We start from the raw sequence: 24,152 nt of genomic DNA on the forward strand, positions 1-24,152 counted from the left end.
AATGTGTTTTAGTACGAGGTTTTAAATAAAATAAAATAATAAATAAATATAAATCAACAAAAATCTTATTGATGTTCAATATTTTTCTTACTATACATTCACAACCACAAATCGAAAATGTTCACTTCATATTGGTTCATGGTAGAAGAAATTATTTTATGACGCTACCACCCTCAAACCCGTCCAGACTCCTATTTGTATCGTAAATCGTTTGAAGTGTAGTTTTCCAACCATATACGCAGCCAGTCAAACCTTCCGCCATCAACACCTTTTCTTAATATACGTTCAAACGAGAGCACGAGTCAAGGCGTATGTTGCTTTTTCTCACCTTTCGTTTATCGCGCGCGCGAGGATCGCTAACAATTGAAAAGCGACAGCACAAGGAAGGCGATGGAAAGGTGCCTAAAATGAACCTCCCAAAAAACGTTATAAATAATGTGTCACGCGTTGTCAACGGGCGCGCAACTTATTGGGCTTGCTGAACGGTCCAACCGCAGTTGGAAGATGAAGCGTTCTTTTATTCTTGTGGGTAGCCGCGTCTGCCTGCGGCTGCGGTAGCTGTGTGGCTGTCGCTGCCGGTAACTATTGGTATCGCTGCCATAGAAACGTATAACTGCTGCGGATTAATCTTTTTTTTTTTTCTTAAATCGGTAATTCTTCGACATTTTAACAAAAGAAACAACGTGGCGGGCACTCTTCTGATCGCCGGGTGTCTTTTGCAGCGTTTCACTGTATGTAACCAAAAAAACAGCTAATTGTATAACTACCACCACCGGTAGGAGCGACTGGGCAGATAGTGTAGACCTTAGTTTAACATTAGCTTATGGAAGTAGATTCTAGTTAGTAAGGAAATAGCAAGGAACTTTGGAAAATCCTAAAATCTTTACTGAATCCAAGAAGAATTATTAATAGTCCTTGTATAATATTCAATGGATCGACGATTTATGACTCAGAGAAAATTGCCGAAACTTTTAGTAAATTATTTGTCCAGAGTGTATTGGACATTCATTATAGCATTGGTCAAACAAATGAAGCTTACGCCAGTCTTCGAGAAACGGATAATATATTTAATTTTAGATCCATCTCCTACCTTTACCAATGTCCATCCATAAATCTAAGTCTAAATAATTCAAAATATCACGAGAGGAGTATTTCCAACCTCTTTGTAAGAGTCTCGTGTTGTAACTATACAAAAAGTATCGAGAACTATTCTTGCAAATGAATTCAGGCATATAAACAAACTAAATGTTTTTGAAAAAGTATTAGAGACAGTTGTTAAAGAACAATTAGTAGAATATATAAACAGCAATCATTTATCAATACCTGAACAGTCGGGTTATAGGGTTGGCTATTTTTGCGAATCAGCTCTTAACCTAGTGCTGACAAAATGGAAGGAAGCTTTTGACGTTAAAAATACTACAATTACTGTATTCCTTGATCTTAAAAGGGCCTTTGAAACAATTTCGAGGCCACTGTTATTGAAAGTGTTGATAAGTTTTCGCATTAAAGGCAACGAATTCCGATGGTTCGAGAGTTATCTTCAAGACGATATGAAAAGGGTTGTACAGCATTGTGACATCAATTTATTTGCGGATGACACCATCATCTTCATTAGTGGTAGTGATCATTGTGATATTGTTAGGAAGTTTAATCAGGAACTGGACTTACTGGATGGGTGTCTGAAATATAAAAAAAACTCAAATTGAATCCTGAAAAAACTAAAGTCTTGGTTGTGTTTAGAAGACTATATAGTCTACCCACTCAACTGGTAATAAATAATGTATCTGTAGAAATTGTATCTAGTATAAAATATTTAGGAGTGATGGTTGACGATAAACTAAGATTTACGGACCATATTGTCAACGTTATAAAGAAAGTGGCCAAAAAGGTTGGAGTTATTTGCAAACTGAGAAAGAATGTAAACCGTTGCGGTAAGATACAATTGTACGTATCACTTATTGGACCTCACCTAGATTTTTGTGCTTCGATTTTGTTTCTGACGACTGAAACACAGTTTACGCGACTTCAAACGGTGCAGAATAAGGCAATGCGGGCTATCCTTGATTGTGGGCGTTATACCTCTTCTGTCGCAATGCGAATGGTCGTACAATGGATGTCCATAAAACAGAGAGTGACGTATCAGACAATGATATTTATTGATAATCTAATAAAAAGACGTCTACCTTTATATCTTACGCAAAGAGTCGTGAGAGGAGTAGACATTCACAATTACCCTACACGGAGAGCTAATGCTCCAAGAGTGTCAAACTATATGACTGCAGGAGCCAGAAATTCTTTGTTTCACAGAAGTATCCAGTTTTACAATAGAATGTCACAGGAAATTGTCAATGCTGGTTCGTTATCTGAGTTCAGAAAATTGTGCTCTGATTTTGTTAGAACTAATATAGTTTAAATGTATTGTCAATTGTAAACTCTAGGTGATGATGATATTTTTTCCATTTTTGTCTTTTGTACTTTAAAATGACGTGAATATTTTAAAAACTAATTTTTATTCTAAACTCACCAAAGTTTTAAAATTATTTAAGTACATTAGTAATTATGATAAATTTCTTGAAAAGAATAAAATTAATAAATAGAATGATACTACATTGAATTGAGACACGCGAGCGTACAGTAGACTCCGGGTTCGGAACTTGGTAGATTGGTGTTGATCGGGTTAAAAACTCGTCATACCTTTATGCTTTGTTCTGGTCTCAAACATCTACTCGTTTGAATATTTGTAGGTTTATCAAATTATTGCAAGATACCTCGAACATTTCAATTCTTTGTAGGGGTCATCATCATCATCATTTACCTGGATATTGATTCTGTTAAAATTTGTTGAATTGTTGTGTGTTTATCACTATTTTACAACCAAATTTTTTATAGTTGTTTTTTTACCCTGCAAAATGTTATGTATACAACGATCACATGTTCCCAAAACAATTACTTAGAATAAAAAATATTCGTGGATCCAATCTATCCTTTTATTTTTTATGTTATCCTAGATCTGAGATATCTTCAATGTTCAGAAATCAGATTCGATTGGACGCTGTTGAAACGCAAGTAGCGGTCGAACGCAAAACGCCGAATATCCAAGTCGAGTGTAGATGAAAATATCATACTGACATTCATTAAAACCTGTAGACAATATCACACCTAACAGTTTCATATAAGATGAAAAAGATCCACAAAATCCAAAAATAATTGATAAATAAATATAGATAATAATTCCTGGGTTGAAACACAAACACGTTGATCTCAATTGTTGGTTATTTAATTTAGATCACATATTATACAAACAGTGGACATTATTTTTGGTTTGAAGCATAAATCTAAAAATCAAGAATTTAATCATACACGAAAAATAAGTAACATTAAACTCTGCAATCATTTTCTTATTTCTCTTATTCTTATTCCCAATAATCTTGTTGGGGCTCATTTTGACACCACCTTTAGCTAATGAGAACGTTTAAATCTTGTTTTGATAAGAAAATAGTGTGTTGATGTATCGAATTTCTACAGTTTTTTATTATTTTCTGTCTTTGAAAATAAAAATGATGTTTTTAAATGTAAATTATTAAAATAATAGATTTTTTTATTCTTTGCAAAATCATCGCGAGTCGCAATATAGGCTCTCAAGGACCGTCGTTTGGAGACTCCTGCTCTACACCATGCGACGCATTTACTTCATACATTATTTTGCACCGAACAATGAATGAATTTCGTCCCAAATCAACTCCTGTGTGACATGTTAATTGATCTCATCGCCATGTGCTTTGTGGCTTCTAGCATGGGTACCGATTGAATTTCTTACTTCATCCGAAACCAAGCATGGCACGAGTAAGGGACAAATTGAAACAAATATTAGCATAACTCCTTTCACAACCATTCCCATTGAACCGTAACCAAAAATGAAACTTTTGAATGCGTGGCAGCCAACGTGCAAAGTTTCGATCAGTTTTGCACAAGCAACAATTTTTCCCCCGACGGTAGGTAGATCGACGAAGGGATTAAGATTTTTGTTTGGTTTGCCAAAATGGTTAATCCTATTCCGGATCATTTCATTCGCCATCAAGAGTGAGACAGCCACTGAAAAGGTGTGAAATGGTTTTGACGTTGAAATTCCCCAAATCGATGCACTTTCCGTAACATTCCTCCTGCATTGCTGGTTCGTCCAATCCCCTGCCCTGAGGCACGGATTAGGAGTTGATTTTTTTTTGTGATTCCTCTTTCAGTGCCGGATCAATGGGATGAATGAATGTCCACTGCTCTGAAGGGCCATTTTAAACCGCCTTATTTTCCCCCGATACCGGCAAAAGATGAGAGAAACTGTAAAGCCAACAGAAGAAAAAGGATCACAGAAGTTAGGAGGATTATCGGGTGGCAATGTCATGTTAATTAACTCACCTTTGCCGCTACGCTGCATTAGCTACGGATTTTGACTCCCTCACGAACCAACCGTAGATAATCCGTGGCGAATGGCGGGCACAACTCAATTCCTTCGCTATGAAGGATGGCGCACCGCACTCATGGGGAGGGTATGCTATGGCCAGTTGGAAAACAATCGTTGTAATATGTGTCCAAGCGAGACGAACAACTCAACAAACCTTTGCTCTGAAAAACCCCGGCACCGATATGAAACTGAAAGGTGCGAACCACTTCAACACCGCAGCCTCATTGTGGGTAGCACCGGTGGAACGCGGTGGAAATGATGTCGCTTTTCCCTGCCTGGTCCGACCGTTCGCGTAAGTGTTACCGCACTGCTCCTCTGGGCATCGTTTAAGGATAATAAATGTAAAGAAAAAGAAACACCAACCCAAAACGGACTGATCAATTTGCCGTCGGCCTGTTGCATTCACGATGCGGTTTTCGATGATCGTAAGGACCGCTGCGTGCGCAAGGACGAGAGACTGCCAAGGACCCATTGTGTCTCAGGACAATCTCGTTTGATGTAGGACGGAGACGAGAGACGGCAAATGGACAGCAAGTAAAATAGATGGGTTCAAGCTGAAAAGGACGCGTCGATTATGCTTTCGGTCGATCATTGTCTTGGGTGAAGGTGGTTGGGGCAGGGAAGATAAAAACTAACCAAACGCAGTAAGGAAGAGACAACGCAATATGTGCGAAACGAAAGCGGCAGCGTCAGACAGTCTGGCATTTGAAATAAATCCTGCCGTTTACCTTTTCGTCTACAAATACGAGAGTCTACAACTGGAAGTGGTAACGAAATCGGCGATATTTTTCGCTGGAATCCTTGTAATGTTCGCTGGCCAATGAGAGTCACCAGGATGGGGGCTGTACACTGGAGATGGTAACGAAAAGCATTCCCAGTAAATGAATTTTCTTTAAATAAAAAGGATTTACACAAGTAGTGCAAAGAGAAAATGGCATGGAATTGTGTGAAGTTTCAACCACTGCTTTAAGGTGCAGCCGTGAATGTTTCGGTTATTTCGGTATCTTTAAAATTCAGCAAATCCTTTTACGGGCCGGGTTTATGTTTCCAATGCCATACCACCTTTTCTTATAAAATTTACTGAACATCTTTTACTATGACATTTCATACCGTCAAACTCTAGCTTTGATTATCATAATATGGCTGGACGGACGGACTAATCAATATGGTCGAACTCAAGTTACATTTTTTCCAGTATGTAACACTAACACATTATTTCTGCATGACAATGAGCTGAGTATTTGAAAACAAAAACGAGTATGCAAAAAAATCTTATTGCTTTATTTACGAGCACAAAGATTGTCAAAGAGTTGTTTTCATAAGGAATCAGGAATCATAAGGAATTCCTTGACGTGACATGACTAGTTCGTAAAGCATTCGTTGATAGTTACTAAATGTTCGTTTATGTCGATTATTTTTCAGCCATTAACTTATTTGTACCATCCTCAGAATATCCCTAATATTCTTTTTGCGGCATGCGTTTTAACTCTTACTTTGTCGTTTTTACTGGTCACACGTTTGCGCGCTCTGTTACTGGTCTTTAAGTGATAATCTTTAAATTTAGTTTTTACTTTTAGGAATTACTAATTTTCATGATTTTGGATGATATAAGTAGGGGAACTGGGGGGTAGTTTCGACACCTTAAGGTTTTCCTCTGATTGCAATACTTTTGCCAATGTAAACTTACTAGTAGACATCGGAAAAACTTTTTTGGTGTATTATGTACCATCTTACGAGAAACTACGGTTCCTGGATTGATTTTGATAACATTTTGATAAAAATAAAAAAAGTGTGTTTTTGTTGCGTCACGACTGCAGTGCGGGTAAGTTCGACACCATGATGGGGTAAAATCGACACCTTGGGGGTGATTTCGACACATTGGTTTTAGCTTTTAAAATAACAAACTCTGATGGCCTGTAGTTTTCATTGAAGTTCAATAAAGTATTTCGTACCAATTTTATGAAAAATTAACACAAAACAGTATTGAAATATACGAAAAAATGAAGATACAAGCAAGAACAAAAATTTCATTACAAATAGCATCGGACCAGACTCCATATAGTAGAAGCTGCGGCAATAGCATCTGGTTTACGGAATGATTGGTTAAGATTCCTTTAAAAATTAACCTGGCAGCCATCTTCCAGTAATCTTTTTCTTTTTTTATAAAGTCGAAAAGTGTTAAATTTTATTTTTCTCTGCCAACTCGAAAGCCAAAAGGCGAACATCGGTCAATGTGATTCCAAACCAGCGACTATTTTTTTCTTCAGTTAAGCCTACCCGGCCTAAAGTCAGTCTAAAATACGGTCAAAGCCATAACAATATTAATTTTCATAAGCCTAAACCATATACAAAGTACATGTTTTGAGTCCGAGTTTGGCAAACGTTCTGTGAGAGAATAATAGCTAAATTCCATAATTATAACTTCCTAGGTTTGTTGACATCTTGAATTTTAAAGCTTCTACGGTATTTTTAATTGCGTGTTTGTTCAGCTTGATTAGTACGTTTGTCGTACATCGTTAAGGGACATCTGTATAAAATAGAGGCACTTTCAAATTACGATATAAAAAAAGTTAACATGCTACAAATAAGCATTACACTACTACCAAGTGGGGTGTCGAATTTACCCCCATTGGCCGCACAAGTTTTAGTGACATTTTATATTATATAGTTTAATATAAAAATTACGCCCTGTGATACAGAACTAATTAATAGTATTTATAAAACAATACTATTAACACGGAAACTATAATTGTGTTGAAATAAAGTCACAATTCCTTAAGTCCCAGAAGTAAAAACTTACATCGGCTGCCAATCAGAACCACCATGTGTTTATTTTGTTGTTTTTTGACAATTGACAGGATTCTGATCAGGTAAATGTGACTCAAATATTCGAAACAGTTGACATAAATAATATGTATAAGTTTTTGTCTTCAAAAGTTCTATAAATACAAAAACGGCAAGGTGTCGAACTTACCCGCAGTGTCGAACCAACCCCGACTTCCCCTACAGATAAACCACAATATCGCCAATATCTGCATCCACGGCTCTAGTTCAGTCCTTAAATATTGCCTAAAACCAAAAAAAAATGCTGACCGCTGGTCTAAAACCATCAAAATCTAATTAAGTTGAGAAATCTTACTAAATTGATGGTGATGTATGGAATTTTCATATTAAGATAACTTGTGCTGTCTGTAAAAATTAATATGTTTCATCATTAATTTTTCATTAAAAATAAGCTTTTAAGCAAGAGTTTATACCATATTTTGATGATTTTTTCCAATGCACATCTTGTCTATAAGCTGATGTTTCGCAATCAAACAAATTTCGCAAATCGAATTTTGTTTGTTTGTTTCACAAATCAAAATATGCTCTGAGCGCACGGCTTGGGTACAGAACACAAGATCCTATGGCTAAGAACACTAAATTATGACCTCTAAGGTGGTAGTTTTGCCCAGTTTAATCACAGATCAAACCATACATTGTTTGGCTTAGAATTTTGGTGTTTTATAACAATTTGACCAAAATTTTTACTGACGATTTATGATAATCATCCGCTTTACAGACCCAAATTGATGTGCAGAAAAATAATATAACGAATGTCATCAAATTTTTAAGTCTGGCCTAAAAACTGCAAAATATATTGGCAAATGATTTCGAAAACGTTGAGTGTATCTGCAATTTATTGAGCAACTCTATGGGATTTTAAATTGGATCTGATATCTGCGTTTTATCTATGAAATCATTTGTTTTATGCGTCTGTAAAACATTCATCTGATCGACTCGTTTCCCATTTCTAATACAATAAAATAAATTGCAATGATTTCTCGGTATATTCGTTCCAAAAAAATAAAATTGCCCAGCATGACTTTAAGTACCATGTCAACGGTGAACCACATCAAAGACGCACGTCCAGCGGCAGGCAATGCTTGTCATCTACGGCTAATCGGCATGCAGCAAACAAACAGCTCCCAGCACAAAAGGTAACACCCTCAACCTGAACAACGCTAGAACCGTTCGCTGGGCTCATGACCATACCGGAAAAGTTATGAAGATGTTGCCCATAAACAACACTTCAGCAAAGTCAACCCGAAACCAGTGCTCACGGGCCGTGCCGTCTGCCAAAAAGGCGGTTCCAATGGGCTGGTTTGTGTGTTTCTTTGTCGAAACCCAGTTTTCCCTACACCCCATAATGACGTTGCCTTTTGGGAAACGATCTTTTGTATCGTGTGTGTGTGTGTGTGTGTGTGTGTGTGTGTGTGTGTGTGACGAAAACTGCAGTACAACAAACGAAAGCTGCCGACAGACCGGCCAAATGCACCGAAAAGTGTAATGTTGGGTTTGCAAAACGATCTAGTTTTTGAAGCGCTTCTGTTCAGCTCCAGTGATGATGACAGCTTTGCCGAAAAAAGGGCGAAGGGCGGCAAATAGCAGTGGCACAAAGCGGTACCACAACAACAGAAGTTGAGAACAATTCAATAAGACTGTCGGTCGAAAGTCACACAAAATGTGAGCGAAATATAGGCGCAGAAAGGTACTCCTCCCAGCAAAACCGGCTTATCAAAGGTAAAAGGGACATACGTGAACCGCCGAATTGTGTGTGTGTGTGTGTGTGTGTCTTTATGTAGCCTGAAAGTGTTGAAATTGAATTGTCATAGCTACTGTTATCTCTTCACAAATTTTCCCAATTCTGTTGCAAAAGCCATACGACGAACGATCTTCAATCCAGAACAGTGGATTCAAGTGTGTTGAACAAACGCGTAAATACAAAAGTGGGCCGGAAGGATCTCAATAGACACCGCCCTCTGCAACTCTACTATTGAATCCATTCTATTGGGTCCCGGAGTATTTTAGATACCTTTATGAAAGATCCAGTGACAATCCAGCTGCTCTACACTGCTTCATCATCTATCCTCCTTGAAGTCGTCACCTCTTTCGAACCATTTAGCAAACTACAATAAAAATTATTATTGAGGATGATCGATGGCCACTATGGCTCGGTCACGTTTAATCACCATCTACGATAATTCTGTAAATTAAACCGCGAGGTTTATTTATGTTATTCAAGCAGGACCATTATTGGTAATCCCCCTTCAACTCTTTCCTTTTTTCAATTATGGAAAACCGATCAATCATCGGATATGTATAAACCCATCATATCGCTGCGGTTTAAAATGATACCAAGTGAAGTAGTCCACGCAGTCGCACGCGTGCTGTAAACTCACATTTGTAATCGTGTCATGTTTGGCGATTGCAAGGATCGATCATCTCCCATTTGTCCATCATCGTTAATGTCGATCTCTACAATGCTAAATAAAAAAAAATCTTGATGAAACACGACACCTTGGTATGAGTTAAGGATAATTATTTTATTGTGTATTCAAGAAGACCATATAAGGACGATATAATTTAGATAAACCTGTGACTAAAAATAAGTATTGCAAAAAAACTTTTTACTCTTCGGAGTAGCAAACTATGCCATTATTTTGGCCTATTTGGATGTACATAGTCTATCGGACAGTCCGGATGGGAATCTAAAAGGGACTGGAACACCTCCATTCAGACGACCAGTGGCGAATTCAACGGTAACCGGGGTGAGCGGCACCGGGGCCCCGTCAATTTTGGGGTCCCGTGAATGATAAGTCATGCACATACAGCAATATGTACAGCAGTCTCATCGAGGGCCTCCGTGCTCGGTAGGGGCCACATCATTCATAGGGGTATATGGTATCTACATGCTTATTGCTGTCCAAAATTAGTGTACAACTCCAAATTTGCCAACGGTGAGAGATAATTTCCTAAACATTCCATTACATAAACTCTTCTAATGACTGATCGAATCCAACTATTATTAAACCACAATACGTTTAACATCCATCTTCAGACCACCATTACTTAATGGCTCGATGGATGTGTAGCAGCACATCCGTTTTGTGGTGAATAATGTATGAGAGACTCGCCGCATTCAGCAACCCGTGTAGGCAACAACATTTGCAATCAAAATCACCAACTCTCTCACCAACGGGTGGCGTACTGTGGCCGTGGTGCTACCACCGCTCTGTACCGCAAAAACCGTTCGGCGTTTAACTCCTGTGGCGACCCTGCTGCTTCGGTCCTGCTGTGATTTCCTTTCATTAGAAGCTCTCCCTTGAAGAATTGCTACATTATTATGTGGGTCGCAGTGTGAACGAACCAAACTTATGTGTGTATGTTGTGATAGCTTTGCGTATGTGATGCTCACTTCCGGTCAAGAAATTGTCAGACGCAAACGGTAATTTGTAGACATAATTTCCATCCATTCATACAAACACTCGGTGTATGAACGGGAGGTATTGTTGCCCTTTTCTCAGCTTATTTCTCACACCCTTCCCACAGCACCACCGACCCCCCCCACCCCTTCTGGGACAAATTGTGGGTTTCCTAGTCAGTGACGTAAGCATATGGTGCAGCGGCTGCATTCCTTGACCATTTCTGGTTAACAGTCCTACGGAGAGCCGAAACAAATGGACTTCCGCAACAAGGAAATCAATTTGCACGATGGGCGGTGGCATTTGCGGTTCGTAAACAATTTCAATAATTGCACAAGGATGGGAACTGATTTCTTATGCTGCGTTATGTTGGCTGACCTTGAAAGGCTTTTATCCACTTTGAAGCATTATGAAGGAAATCAACAATCTGTACATTATAGCTCTACTCCACCCGAAGGTGTGGGAAAAGTTTGTTTTAAGTTGGTTAGCCGCCCCGCAGGATACTTCGTTTAAACGTTGCAACAGGTACTTACAACTGCTCCAATAGAGATGTTTTTTTTCTGTTACCCTCATCGGGAAACTTTCTTTGCGGGCCCGGTTTGCAAAGATGATGAGTAAGTAAATAAATAGCAAAGGAGCTTCGAGCAAAACGACCACCACCATCTCGTCAACAGAAAGAGAGCGAATGTGCAGCAACGCAGACATTCTGTACATGATCTCGCTGCTGCTCAAGAACGGTTGACAGGGATTAGACAGCAGACCAACGCCAGATCGGCCTACTTGAATGCTTACCCTCAAAGGTTCTTTAGTGAGCGAAGCAGCACTAAACCTCAAATCCGACATCTGACATCTCCAACATCAACAGCCCTGTGAAGCGTGTTGGGCATTGTCAACATCCAACCATCCAGACATGCCAGTGTGCCGTGTTAAGTGGAAAAGCGAAAGTGAACTGAGCTGATGAGCGCATTTTGTCCGTGAGCTACCCGTGGGCTTCAGTGCGCAATCGCGAAAAATGGAAAGCCCGAACAGGAACTGTTCTCGTACCGCAGCCCCAAACGTGAGCCGTAGCTTTTGCCGGGGGAGAGCGACGTCGCTGTTCACGAACCACATTTTCACCGTGACGTTGAGAATCCTTTAGGTTGGGGCTGTCGTCGTCGGGACGTCGGGTTTCAGTAGTCCAGCTGCGTTTGTGACTCGCGCTAACGCTCTGTCCGTGTCCGGGCCGATCACTGAGCGGTGGACAATCTTCAGCGGCAGGCGCCAGTGGGTGTGAAGTGTGCAGGCGCACGTACGAAGTGTGTGTATGCCTTCGTGACCATTAAAGCGGGAGTGTGTGTGTGTGTGTGTGTGTGTCTGTGTGTGGGTGCACGTGTGTATGTGCATCCCTTTGGAAGATAAATAACAGGGGCAGTGAAAGAAAACGAAGCCACCGCCACATCTACTGGAGCCACGGGTTAAAGGTAAAGGTAAAATTGGTGTGTAGGTGCGAATTGTGCTCTCTTGATACTACATGTTTTACAATTGCGGATACTGCCTTGAGTGTATGTGTGTGTGTGTGAATGTGTGTGTGTGTGTGTGTGTTGTGAGTGTGTACGGTTGTGAGTAAGTGTGGGTGTGGGAAATTGTGCAGAAAAACCATTGGATATATTGTAACAGCGAAAAACTGAATGATTTCATCAGAAAAGTTTGATAGCCAACATATTGAGGTTTGTGTAATGCAATAGTGTTCGCATCATCTAGTTTGTCTATATTTACCTGAACAAAAAACCTTCTCAATATGAACTAAAAAGTAAGAAGTCGTTCCGTCTGGTGTAAGTGCTTCATGTGTATCTCGATCAAAGAAAAAAGTGATTAGCTGTATAGTCGCTCTAAAATAGCTTTGCTAAGTAGCTTTCATTGTTCATCGTACTGGTACGCATCGTCGAGTCTACATAGAAAGTTCGAATCGAATATCTGCACTATTGAAGTGGTTCATCTTTTGCCATTCCCTTACATCATACGGCAAAGAGTACGAGCAATGGTTCCTCTCCTTGATGAGGTCATACGGGCCGGTTAGAATGGTTCTCGAAGACAAGAATTTTGTAGTTGGCCTCTTTTTTGCCTGCGCCCCATTCAGAACTGGGTATCCAAAATAGAAAATCAATGAATTTTCGTGCATGTGGTATAGTATTCGACGGACATGTCCGGACCGAACTCGCGATGAGCTCCCTGTGCAATAAGAACGGCTGGAAGCCGAAACATGGGTAAGCATTCTGGTTAAGAATGTTTTCCATTCCCTGCCTGTTGTAGCACAGATATTTTGTGCGTGTTTTTGTCATCCTGAAAGGACGAAGAGTAAGAGCATTTAGTATAAGTGTGTATGTGTGTGTGTTTTGGGGGTTTTTTCTTCGAACTTTACACCCGTAACTCAGCGTGAGCGTCATGGTGAGAGACGGAACTGTGGTTATTACGTGATGGTTTCGTAGTGAGTGCCGCATCTCATTCCGGATTTAGAAATAGAACCACCCAAACGTAGAATTGGCAGGATCGGGGACCACACGGTGGGACGCCAGGGTCGGTAAAGATCGTTTGTTTTTGCTGCCAGCCGGGACGAATACTTAAACAGGGTGTACTTTTCAATGGAGATGATCGGAACCCGAAACCGTCACGAACCCGGAATGTGATGCAAATAAAGCGAACCCCAGGGGGGCCCTCCCCCTCAAGTGAATAGCGAAATAATTTAGCACTGCTAAGTGAGTGTACATGCCGAAATCTGCCTCACTGCGGATTTCGACGCTTTTCCCAGACTGCGAGTACGATTGGTATGGCCTGCGTCACGCGTTTGTAACGATTTTTCGCACACACTCTGCGAGGCACATTATCGAACCACATGGAACCACGAACTGAGGATGGAAAAGAACTTCGTTATCAGTGTTGAGGCACATGGCTTGCTGAAAATCATCACGATTGTCATGGTTATTTAATCGACTGTCAATTATTACACTCCGGCGTCGTGCCCTACCAAAGCAGGCGATGCAGATGTTGTGTCACGTTGCAAAGAAGCTTTAACCATTGCTCAGGGCAAGCACCATCGTGAGCCGTTAGAAGCTAAAGCTTTCTGGGTTGGTTGGCAAATGCATACAACAGCTCGGTCTGTCGTTGAAATGGAAATGTTTTTGTCGTATCATTATGATGAGTCATACTGTTCGATCGAAAATATTGCGATTAAAGTAATGGTAATAATTCTACCGGAAACCTCCCCATAGAAAGTGACACAGAGAGGCGAACTGTACCGAACTATCAATTGAAGTAGATAGAAAACAGAACCAAATCGATAACGTCGCCATACCGGTGGTGTCAATGAGAAGCGGGACAGCGAAAAGGGCCGTCATTGACATGACCAGTTGCACCGCGCCATACAGCTATATAATATTGGCCAGCGCTTTTGAAAGTGCCATTGCCCTTCTTGCTCTCTCCCTCTCTCCTTCTTTCTCTCTCTCTCTCACTCTCTCCTTCTCCCTGCCCTTCTATCACTCTTTCTCTCTTATAGCCCTCTTTCCAAAAGCCCGCTTCATGAACGTTTGAACAGGACTTGGTGGATCGTCTGGCTCCAAGTAATAAAACACCTTAACGAGCAGGATCCTGCTCCAATTTAGTCCAATTCAGCGCCGTGAGTTGGAAGGCATCGGTGTTCAGCGGATGGACCAGTGGACCGTTTTTTTCCTACTTAGCATCATCCCAACTATCGATTGATGCTTGTAGCACCAGCGAACGGAAGTTGCCCTTACGGATACAATAATTATGTGTGTTTGTGTGCTTTTGCCGACATTGCGGCAACATCGATAATGTGAGCTTCTTTCGGCAATCCTTATGTGTTTCGCTAGTATTTATAATGCGAGTGGACCGTGTTCCACAGACGCAAAGGTACACACACTCAAAATAGATTGCCCTGGATGGAAAGACTATATATTTATACCGTACTATAAACACTTGACTATTTGCGGTATTGCAACAAATAGACAGTCTCTGTATTTTTATAAATAATTGGGCTCTTATTTCAAGAAAGCCGTAATGGTCATTAATCTGCCAGTCTTTTTGTTTTGTTTGTATAATGCTTTATAGCTATTTCACTGTACAAACTATGCAATAACTTCGTGGTTCTGCTATCACTTATAAAAAGGAATATTTAATTGTGTCTTTAAATTTGGAAGGTCCTCTTTATATGCTACGTTACCAACAGTGGTACTGAATATGTTCTTATGTTTGGCTGAAGCATAAATACAGTTACATAATTGTAGTGTGCCAACGGAGGCAACACACTGGATTGGATGGATTAGTATGAGTTGTTCGTTGGTGAACTGCTTACACGGGCGTTGGAAAACAAAGGGACAACAATAAAGGCAGCCACAAGCTTGTGGTTGATATGTATGCATAATTGTGGTTATGGTGTTCGTTTAAGCTTCCAGAACCCTGCGTATCGATCGATCATCAACGTCTCCAATAGTCGTGGTACCGTCTGCATTTCACTTGTACAGAACATTTACTTGTTTGTATTTCTTCATCTTTTTGTGGTTCTAGCACCTATTTGTATAAACATGCATTTTATGCATCAAAGAGGTGATAGTCATGATAGTGAAAAACAACGCATCGTGACCAACAAAGCGTGATTGTATAGAAAGGGGAACAACAGCTTCTGTCTCCTTGCTTGCCGCTGGTTGGTTGGGTTATGTCCCGCGAAAATTGAATTCCATAAGCTCATTGCAATCCGTCCCTGTGGAAATCGCATCGCTCATCCGGCAAACCAGGCCGTTTGACTTGCACTTCTTGTTGCACACCATTCCAGTTTGTTAGGACTACATGTTTATTCATAGCGCACGCTTCACTCTAATCAAGTTAAACCTCAGCACAATGAAGGGGCTTGCCGCTTTAAGCGGCAACACAGGATCAGAAAACCCCGTCCAGCAAATTAGAGACCAATCCAAGCAGATACATTTATTTTCTCGGGTCACCGCTGCCGTTTTCTGTTTGCGTATGCTGTGTTAACTCTCAAGTCAAACAGCACGTAAGCACAAATTTCATTACTTAAGCTAAGTGTGGGTTTGATGCATCTATAGTGAGCCAACATAAGAGACGAAGCAATTCCAGTAGAACGTTGCTACACAGCACAAAACAAAACCTCAAATACTCATTGAAAATGTAAATTGAAGGAAAAGGAACAACATAATGTACACATCCTTCCACGCTGAATACGCACCCATTACGTTCGTTGCGCCCACCACCCTGCGAGTAGCAAATTACGCTCGGGCGGCATTTGTGCGCCAAATGGTTGGCGATGGTGAAAATGGACAGCAAACGAACAGTCAGCAAGTGTTTACAACAAACTTTTTTTTTTCTTTCATGCTTTTCAATAACCTCATCCGGGCTATTATCTTTTCCGTGCCGTTGTAGAAAGAGTCGATTTTCTTTTCTGAAACGGAAATAGCAACGATGCGTATACGCAAAAAGACGATAGAAATGCGCTGTCCGATACTGGACGGAAAGTGCCACGCGAACGTCGTATAAATGGTTGTTTGGAGTGGCAAAGCAAACGAAAATAGAAAATAAAATATTCTCCGTGCCAGTTTTCATGATTCAGTGGCGACACGTCCAATAATAATTCAAATAATTCTGTATTCAGCCGGTGCCTGGCCCTCGCGGATGATGTGGTACGCGTCCCTGTCGCCCATGGCTAACAACGAACGAAATGAAGCAATTATTATACCTACACGGTATCTAGCTCTTGAAAGACAGTCTAAGTGACGATAACTTGAGCCAAGGATGTGGCACGAACGATAACCGATGCTCAAGTAAGCGATCGCAAGTGTAAAGTGTAGCCTGTCGGTCCAGCACGAGCCCTTTGAGCTTTAAATTTATTATTCATCACAGAGTAATTGAAATGTACGTGTAATGAGTGGTACTAATCCAGGGTCATTCTGGTGGCTTCATCCAGGTGCATCCATGTTGTTCGCAGGTTAGGTAACAAACCATGCAAAATGGTCGAGTACGATAACACCTACCTGTGTTTAGTTTTAGAAAAATCTTTGTTTCTTTAACTATCGAAAACGACGGCAGAAGGTAGATCTAAAGCAAAAGATGCATTATCAAACCGAGTTCGAACTACTATCAACGCGTTAAAACCGGACTGACACTAACTCGAACGAAAAAGTGACTTTTACCATAGAGTTCAAGTCATTACGTTTTGAAATATATTTCCGATATTTTAGAATGTTTCTAAAAAGTCATGATTATTTCTATTTTTTTATAATGAATTGATAAATATTCTTATCACAACGGGTGAACGAGATGATAATTTGTGTTTTTTATGGGTATTGTGTCAATTGGCCTTATTCGCCTCTCATAATGCTAATGGCTGGGGCAGTAACAGGCCTTCGATCTTTAACAAACAAGATTATGTTTAGTTAAGCAATGTTTAGGTTTGTTTGTTTTGAACATTGTTTACTGAACGTGAGGCGTTGCCTGTGAACTATTTTGCCTTGTTTTCTTCTGTGTATTTCTATGTACGTAGCCCCACGAATACTGTGGCCGTAGGCACCATTTCAGGCAGATTTATCATGCCTTACGCCATGTGCTACATACTAATGCGTGTTAGTACGCTAAATAGAATGATTTAATAAAATGTGAAACAAACAATAAAATAAACACAAACGATAACTACACTTACAAAAAGATAATATACAAATTAAGCTATCAAATGTATACTGAACATTATCGATCGCATACACATGTCTACAACAAGTAAATCAATAAAATCATACCACCTATATTCGCTTTGAATGGAGCTCGATGATCAATGAACAATACTGCAAACAACGAAAAGAAATTGATGCTGGGATTACAATCATACGGCCACTAGAGGACTTCTTCAATCGTATAAATCCCCACGCTACGTCTAGTATTCTAGATCGAATTCCTTTCAATTCCTTATCCTCGTCCTACAATCGTCATTTGCTAGACCAACTTTACTGACAATCTCAAGCCCAGCCCCACAGCGGATACGACATTAGTAGACAGAAAAAAAGACGAACATTAACTGGAACTGGGGTAGCGGCTGGTGCTCGCTAAACTATCCTTGGGGAGAGGTTTGAGCGTTTATTCAACGGTTTAATGAAATCAACTCGAGTACCCAGCCGTCCTCCAGCCGTTGCGTTGTGATAAACGAGCGAGCGAACGGAACGAACGAAATGAACGCAACGGACGAAATGGATGGAATTGATTGCAGAAGCTCTTTGCTGCCTTTGCAAATGCTTCTCTTCGCAGGCACGCGTTTTCCTTTTCACGCCTTTTTATCGCCATGGGAAAGCGAACGGAATTGTGAAGGTGCCACTTGGTTTGACAATGATAGCGCCGCACAGTTTTTCCACTCTCATAATCACGATCCACCAGTGGGTTTATGATTGAAAAGCTCGGCGCTTATGTTGGAACGATTCCACTAGATGTCATATTAATGTGTGTTCCATGGTTATCATTTCTTTGACACCGTCTTTTTTCATTTTTATTTGCCTTTCCAATCATCATCCAATTTATCGACAAGCAGATAGGCTAAATAGACAGCGCAGCATCATCAGTAGCATCATCACGTTCCCGCACACCGTCAGCTAACCATCCAAGATTTACGATGACCATCGGTATGGCAGGACGCCGGCATTCCCGGCGAGGTCGCTACTGGCACATGGGCATCGTATTCCTGGTGTATACCAGCTTCCACGCGTACTCGGCCTCGATCGGCGGTGGAAGTGAAGAGAGAGGCGGAGTCGACTTGGGCGAGCTGTCCAACGTTACACCCAATCCGGCCTTCTACGCTACCTCCGCCTCGTCCTCGGGTGAAACGTCCGGGGAAAGTGACACGGCCGGACCGGAAGACGCTGAGCCGACGGAGGAAACGAAACCGGCACCGGGTCGGGCACATCACACGCATCCAACGTGGAGACCGAAGCGCGAAAACTGCACCCCGCCCGCGATCGAGCAGTTCCCGCAGCCACTGATGGGGCCGAACGTGCGAAAACACGGCGGTCTGATCATACACGTGTTGGTGGCCATTTTCACCTTCCTTGGGCTGGCCATTGTCTGCGATGATTACTTTGTGTCGAGCTTAGATCGAATTTGCGAAGGTAAACGCTTTAGTAAGCGCGAGTTAGTGACGATCTCTTGGACTAATGGAACCTGTTCTGGTCTGTTTTCATTTTTCAGAACTCAAACTCTCTCCCGATGTGGCCGGTGCAACATTCATGGCTGCTGGAAGCTCTGCCCCCGAGCTAGCCACCGTTGTGATTGGGGTATTTTTCGCCAAAGACGACATCGGCATCAGTGGCGTGATTGGATCCGCCGTATTCAACATCATGTTTGTGATATCTGTATGCGCTCTTTGCTCCGGAACAGTGCTCCAGCTGAATTGGTGGCCATTGGTACGAGACTGTACTTTCTACACCATCTCCATACTGGTGATGTTGATAGTCATTTTCAACGACGTGATCTCGTGGGTGGAATCACTTATCATGCTGCTCTTCTATGTTGTGTACTGTGTCGCACTGCACTTTAACACTCCGCTCGAGAAATGGGCCCACACCTGGAACCTGCCCATAAAGCTGCCCACAAAGGAGGAACAATCGGCACTGGTTACCTATAAGAACCTGCCGGAAACGACCTACACCCAGGGACAACAGCCGGGCCAGGATGTGCAGCAACAGCAACCACCAGCCGATCAGCCCCCAGCAGTCGATCAGGGCTACGCAGCGTATATGGATCCGAACTCAAGCTGGGATCCAAATGCCGCCTGGGGAGAACCAACGCCTGCAGTAACTAACACGGCTGCTGCGAACGTAAACGATGCGTGGAATACTGGCGCCGGCCAGCAAAACTACGCCTACGAAGATCAGTACGGCCAGGAGACCCAGAAGCCGCCACAACAGCAACAGCAGGTTGTTGAACAGACGACCGTAGTGGCGGCGCCCGCAGCAGGCGAGGATTACTACAAACCAAAAGAACCGCGCCCGCAGGATTCGCACAATCCGCTCGAGAAACCCGTCGACGGCGGCATGCTGGCGCAAGTGTCCTGGGCAATCGTCTACCCAATCCATTACACCGCTCGGCTTACCATGCCGGATTGCAAAACGGAGAAGTATAAAAACTGGTATCCCTTCACCTTCCTCATCTCGATGATTTGGATCTCGTTCTACTCGTACTTCATGGTGTGGATGATAACGATCATCGGTTCGACCCTCGGCATCCCTGATACCGTCATGGGACTAACGTTTGTGGCAGCGGGTGTATCCGTCCCGGACGCACTTAGTTCCATTGCGGTGATCAAGGAGGGATACGGCGACATGGCCGTCTCCAACGCCGTTGGGTCGAACGTGTTCGACATTCTCATCTGTCTCGGACTGCCGTGGTTCATCCAGACTGCGATCATCAAGCCTGGCTCGCACGTGAACGTCATCTCGAAGGGGCTCACCTACTCGACGCTTTCGCTGCTCTCGACGGTACTGTTCTTGCTGTTTGCGACACACCTGAATGGATGGAAACTGGATAAGCGCCTCGGTATCGTGCTGATGTTCTGGTACCTGCTCTTTATCACGGTCGCTTCCCTGTATGAGCTGAACTTCTTTGGTCAGCTCAACCCTCCCGAGTGTCCGAGTAAGTATTTTACGCTTGGCTCTCCGTAGAAGATCTGCCCCTAATCTACCACCTTTGTCTTCTTTCAGGCATGTACTAAAGCGATTACCAGCACTATCTATACTAAAAAAAAGTCGCAAAAGGAACCCTTTATCTTCCGCTCGTGTATTTCTTCCGCCAAGTTGCAGCAAAAACACACATCGCAGCGAAAGAACCACGGCAGCGAACTATCCATTTTCCATTAACCCCTTCATAGTTAGCTAAGCACCAATCTTCCATTACTTCGCTTTAGTACGATCGTTGTTAGTCGTGTATACAACCATTTTTGTTACGTTACGCTTCATCATGCAAGCAATTGCAGCTGTAATCTATGTCTTCGATTAAATCTTAACACAACTGATCACTCTTGTTTGTAATTGCTGTATAACAGCGATATGACGAGCAAAAGATACTACCATGAGTATCGTTGTACCAACCCAGATAGCGTCATTAAAAAACAACCCTAGATTTCAAAATCGGTATTGCTTTCCTATTGGTTAACAGTTTGCTGATGATAGTTAACTGGCAGTGCAAGAGCAGCAGTGCATTAGTTTTATGTAAATTAACATCTAGTTCCGTATTAGCTTAATTTTATCATTTCTCTCAGCACATCGATAATGTAGCGAATGTTGCACCAACGCGTAGTGAATAAGTGTTGGCCCTTAGTTTGCTCTTACTTGCGATCCATCCTTTACATAAACCGAAAACAGACACCAGCGGGTTGTTTTGCATACAATGATATTGGCAAAAAGATTTTTGTTATTGCTCAGTTTGAACTCATTTGAAGGCGATTCAAGCTGTCAAGGACCAAAGCATAAAACGACAAGTATTACAAACACGCGCTGGCTCAATGTGCATTTTACTCGAAACTGTAATTGGCAACTCGGTTGTAGCCTTTACTTTTTACGTAGCCCATACCCAAATCCCATCGAGCATTGGTTTACCAGTAACGAAATTGTGCATACGGTCAATTCAAGCAACACTCACACACGCTCACCCATCACCCATTTGAATGATCGGTACTGCACTAACGAATGTAAATTCATCGTTTTGCGCGAAATGTGCGCGAAAGCCGCACCCCCCTCCTGGACTGTCGTGTTAGGTGTAAATACACTAATTCTCCCCATTCGCCGCTAACAATGCGAGCAAATGTAAAGAAACAAGAAATAATAAGCATGAAAGGTGTGTGTAAACTTAGAAGGTCTGTCAAGCTCTGTATAAACACAGCCACATAGCAATATAATACCGTGTCGAACCCACTGTTAGCTATGTCTGTTCTCTAAAGTCGTGTCCTCGTTCCTCGTTTTACACAAACCTAACCTGTGTACCATCTATTAACGCATACTGATGATGCTTTCATTGAGCGACGCCTTCGTCATCCTATAGATTATGTGAGATAAACACCCTATTTAATAAGTATTAGAGACAATATATACATAATATAAATATACACACACATATATATTTATCACAAATAAATCAACCATCGCCAACGAGGACAAAGAGCAATGCGAAAGCCACCAAGACCAGAGGTACATGACAGACGTGGATCAAACTTGTTGTTGTTCACCATTAGGAGCGTAGCACCTTTTGGGCAAGTTTTATTACGTAGCTTTCTTCGACCATTTCACATCGTGAGTTAGTTCAATTTCTGCTACAAGTAATACGCCTAACTCACACTCATACACAGATACACATGTGGCCAGATACTCGAATACTCACTGATTTACGTTTAAAGGCCATCATCATCATGAGCAGTATAAATACATGGACACCGGAAACGTTAATAACATAACAATATTTAGCATACTCGCGGTAACTAACATCAGTAACTGGTAATTACTGCAGTATCGGATCCTTATCTCCTCTACATACTACGTCGTGTACTTCCAGGTTTGTAAACCTATTATATTACGCATGAACCAGTCGCATTATTACTTTGCTGGAAACAGTTGGCCAGAATGTGAAATAATGTTCCTGTGTTTCTGCTTAATATTAAAACTGAAGAGTTTGAAAGTTGTATCCATTACAACGAGCATTAGCCACGGATAATGAGCTATTTGTTTAAATCCATACGAGCAGTATTTAATCAACTCCTGTGTTACGCTATACACTGCAGTATTATGCTGTTTTCCACCATTACAGATAGCTACTAACGCAAAGTAAACTACACCTTGTTATGTTGATTTTTTGACAATGTTTCAGATTATTAAGTCGCGTTATGATCAATGCTAGAATGTACCTAACAATTGATAATTTTAACACAAAATAAGAGGAAGTCGCGTTTAGCATGATTATTGCAAAATGAGTAAGATGTTCCGACGATGCTATGCTACGTTGTATAATTAATGCTATAATTTAAGTCAATCAAGCAGCTATGCTATCCATTCGACCGTCTAATGAGCGTACCTATAAAGAAATTCCGTGTATTTCGTCTCAGCTCGTCGATTCAACATTACGCGAAGTGTGACAAAGAAGTTCAGTACGAAACGGAGTAGACAGATAAATTCACCACCGAAAAGATCCGAAGAACAGGAGAGATACCCAAACTCACCCCACAGATGTACCACAGAAAAATTTAGGAAAAAGCGAGACAGTGAGAACGAAGCCCATGTAAAGAACAGACAAGGGGAAATGTCCTTTAGCTCCGCCTCTAGCAAACATGTTTGCTTCCGTTTATTTTGTTCCGTTTTAGTTCATGTCATTGCATTGATCCCTCTGTTTATTCTACACACATATTGCAACTCGTAGCAAACCGTAGATGAACAACGCACCAATGCACGCATATGCAAGCGCATAGGAAAATACGCACGCGGCGTAGATCGTAGACTGCCCGTTGGTAGTTCATTCCATGACTTTGCTGCTCGTAGAGCAAACTAGTCTGGAATTAACCCGTACCAACTGGTGCTGGTTAGTTTTCGTTCGGGGCTTGCGAGACTCACGCAAGACTTCAGAGATCATCGACATCGTCAACAGTATGTGTACTCCTTGGCTGCCTTTGGAAAGGATGATTTTGTTGCTGTTGTGCTGTTTCGCACAAAGAGCGTGCTGATGATCGACGCTCGCCAGTGCGCGCACGACAAGGCGCAATCAAATGCAGACAGTGGAGATACTACCGGTGAAACTCATTACCCTGAAGTGGCCTAACCGGCTGTAATGGGTGTTATACGAGAATGCAACCCAAGGATGTACGCCGTACAGAGGTTATCAATTACCTTTCGTAGTGTTAGCACCGAGCACCATTTGGAGCACCGTAGTAGCATGGTTTAAATGCAGTTTCGAAATTACCCAGTGATAAGGTTGCCCCAAAAGTGTCAATACAGTGGTAACGCAACATATACTCGAACTGATCGGATTGTACTTTAAACTGCATAGATAGAACGTAGAACAACCAAGAAAAGAAACAAAAACAAAGCACACAAACACACCTACTCTACTCGAATATCAAGCATATATGTTTCAGATCATTCCTGTTCGTCATCAAATCAACCGTTGCTGGAAGGCGAATAAGCTAAGCCAAACCCTTATGCCAGCCGTTTTTGATACCCTACGAAGCATCACCGATTCAGCAGAGGATGATAAGCGTGGCCTTTGGACAGGGAGGACAGGGTGGCAACTCAACCACGCAGCCGGCATACTATCGACTCGTTTTATTGCTGTGGACTTAGATTTTGGAAACCGTTCGAAACAACGAATCTATAGTGTCAATTGAATGTCTCTCGATGGAGAGAAAAGTTTTGCAGCATGTCGCAAAGGAAACTGTC

At 41.7% G+C, this 24,152-nt stretch overlaps 1 protein-coding gene across 3 annotated transcripts; it reads left to right on the forward strand.

Moving 5' to 3' along the window:
- The first annotated feature begins 11,809 nt into the window (after positions 1–11,809).
- LOC120893656 (probable sodium/potassium/calcium exchanger CG1090) lies at positions 11,810–21,797 on the forward strand. Of its 3 annotated transcripts, none has more exons than XM_040295671.1 (4): positions 11,810–12,167; positions 18,275–18,848; positions 18,928–20,370; positions 20,439–21,797. In XM_040295671.1, the coding sequence occupies exons 2-4, from the start codon at positions 18,356–18,358 to the stop codon at positions 20,447–20,449; spliced, it is 1,947 nt and encodes a 648-aa protein (XP_040151605.1). In that variant the 5' UTR covers positions 11,810–12,167; positions 18,275–18,355; the 3' UTR covers positions 20,450–21,797. The 3 variants fall into 3 exon arrangements, with proteins under 3 accessions (XP_040151605.1, XP_040151604.1, XP_040151606.1); XM_040295670.1 differs by having other exon boundaries at positions 11,812–12,161; XM_040295672.1 differs by lacking the exon at positions 11,810–12,167 and adding an exon at positions 12,230–12,407.
- The last annotated feature ends 2,355 nt before the right edge of the window (positions 21,798–24,152 follow it).

The sequence above is a fragment of the Anopheles arabiensis genome, chromosome 2 (genome assembly GCF_016920715.1).
Source record: "Anopheles arabiensis isolate DONGOLA chromosome 2, AaraD3, whole genome shotgun sequence".
In the NCBI taxonomy this organism is placed as follows: domain Eukaryota; kingdom Metazoa; phylum Arthropoda; class Insecta; order Diptera; family Culicidae; genus Anopheles; species Anopheles arabiensis.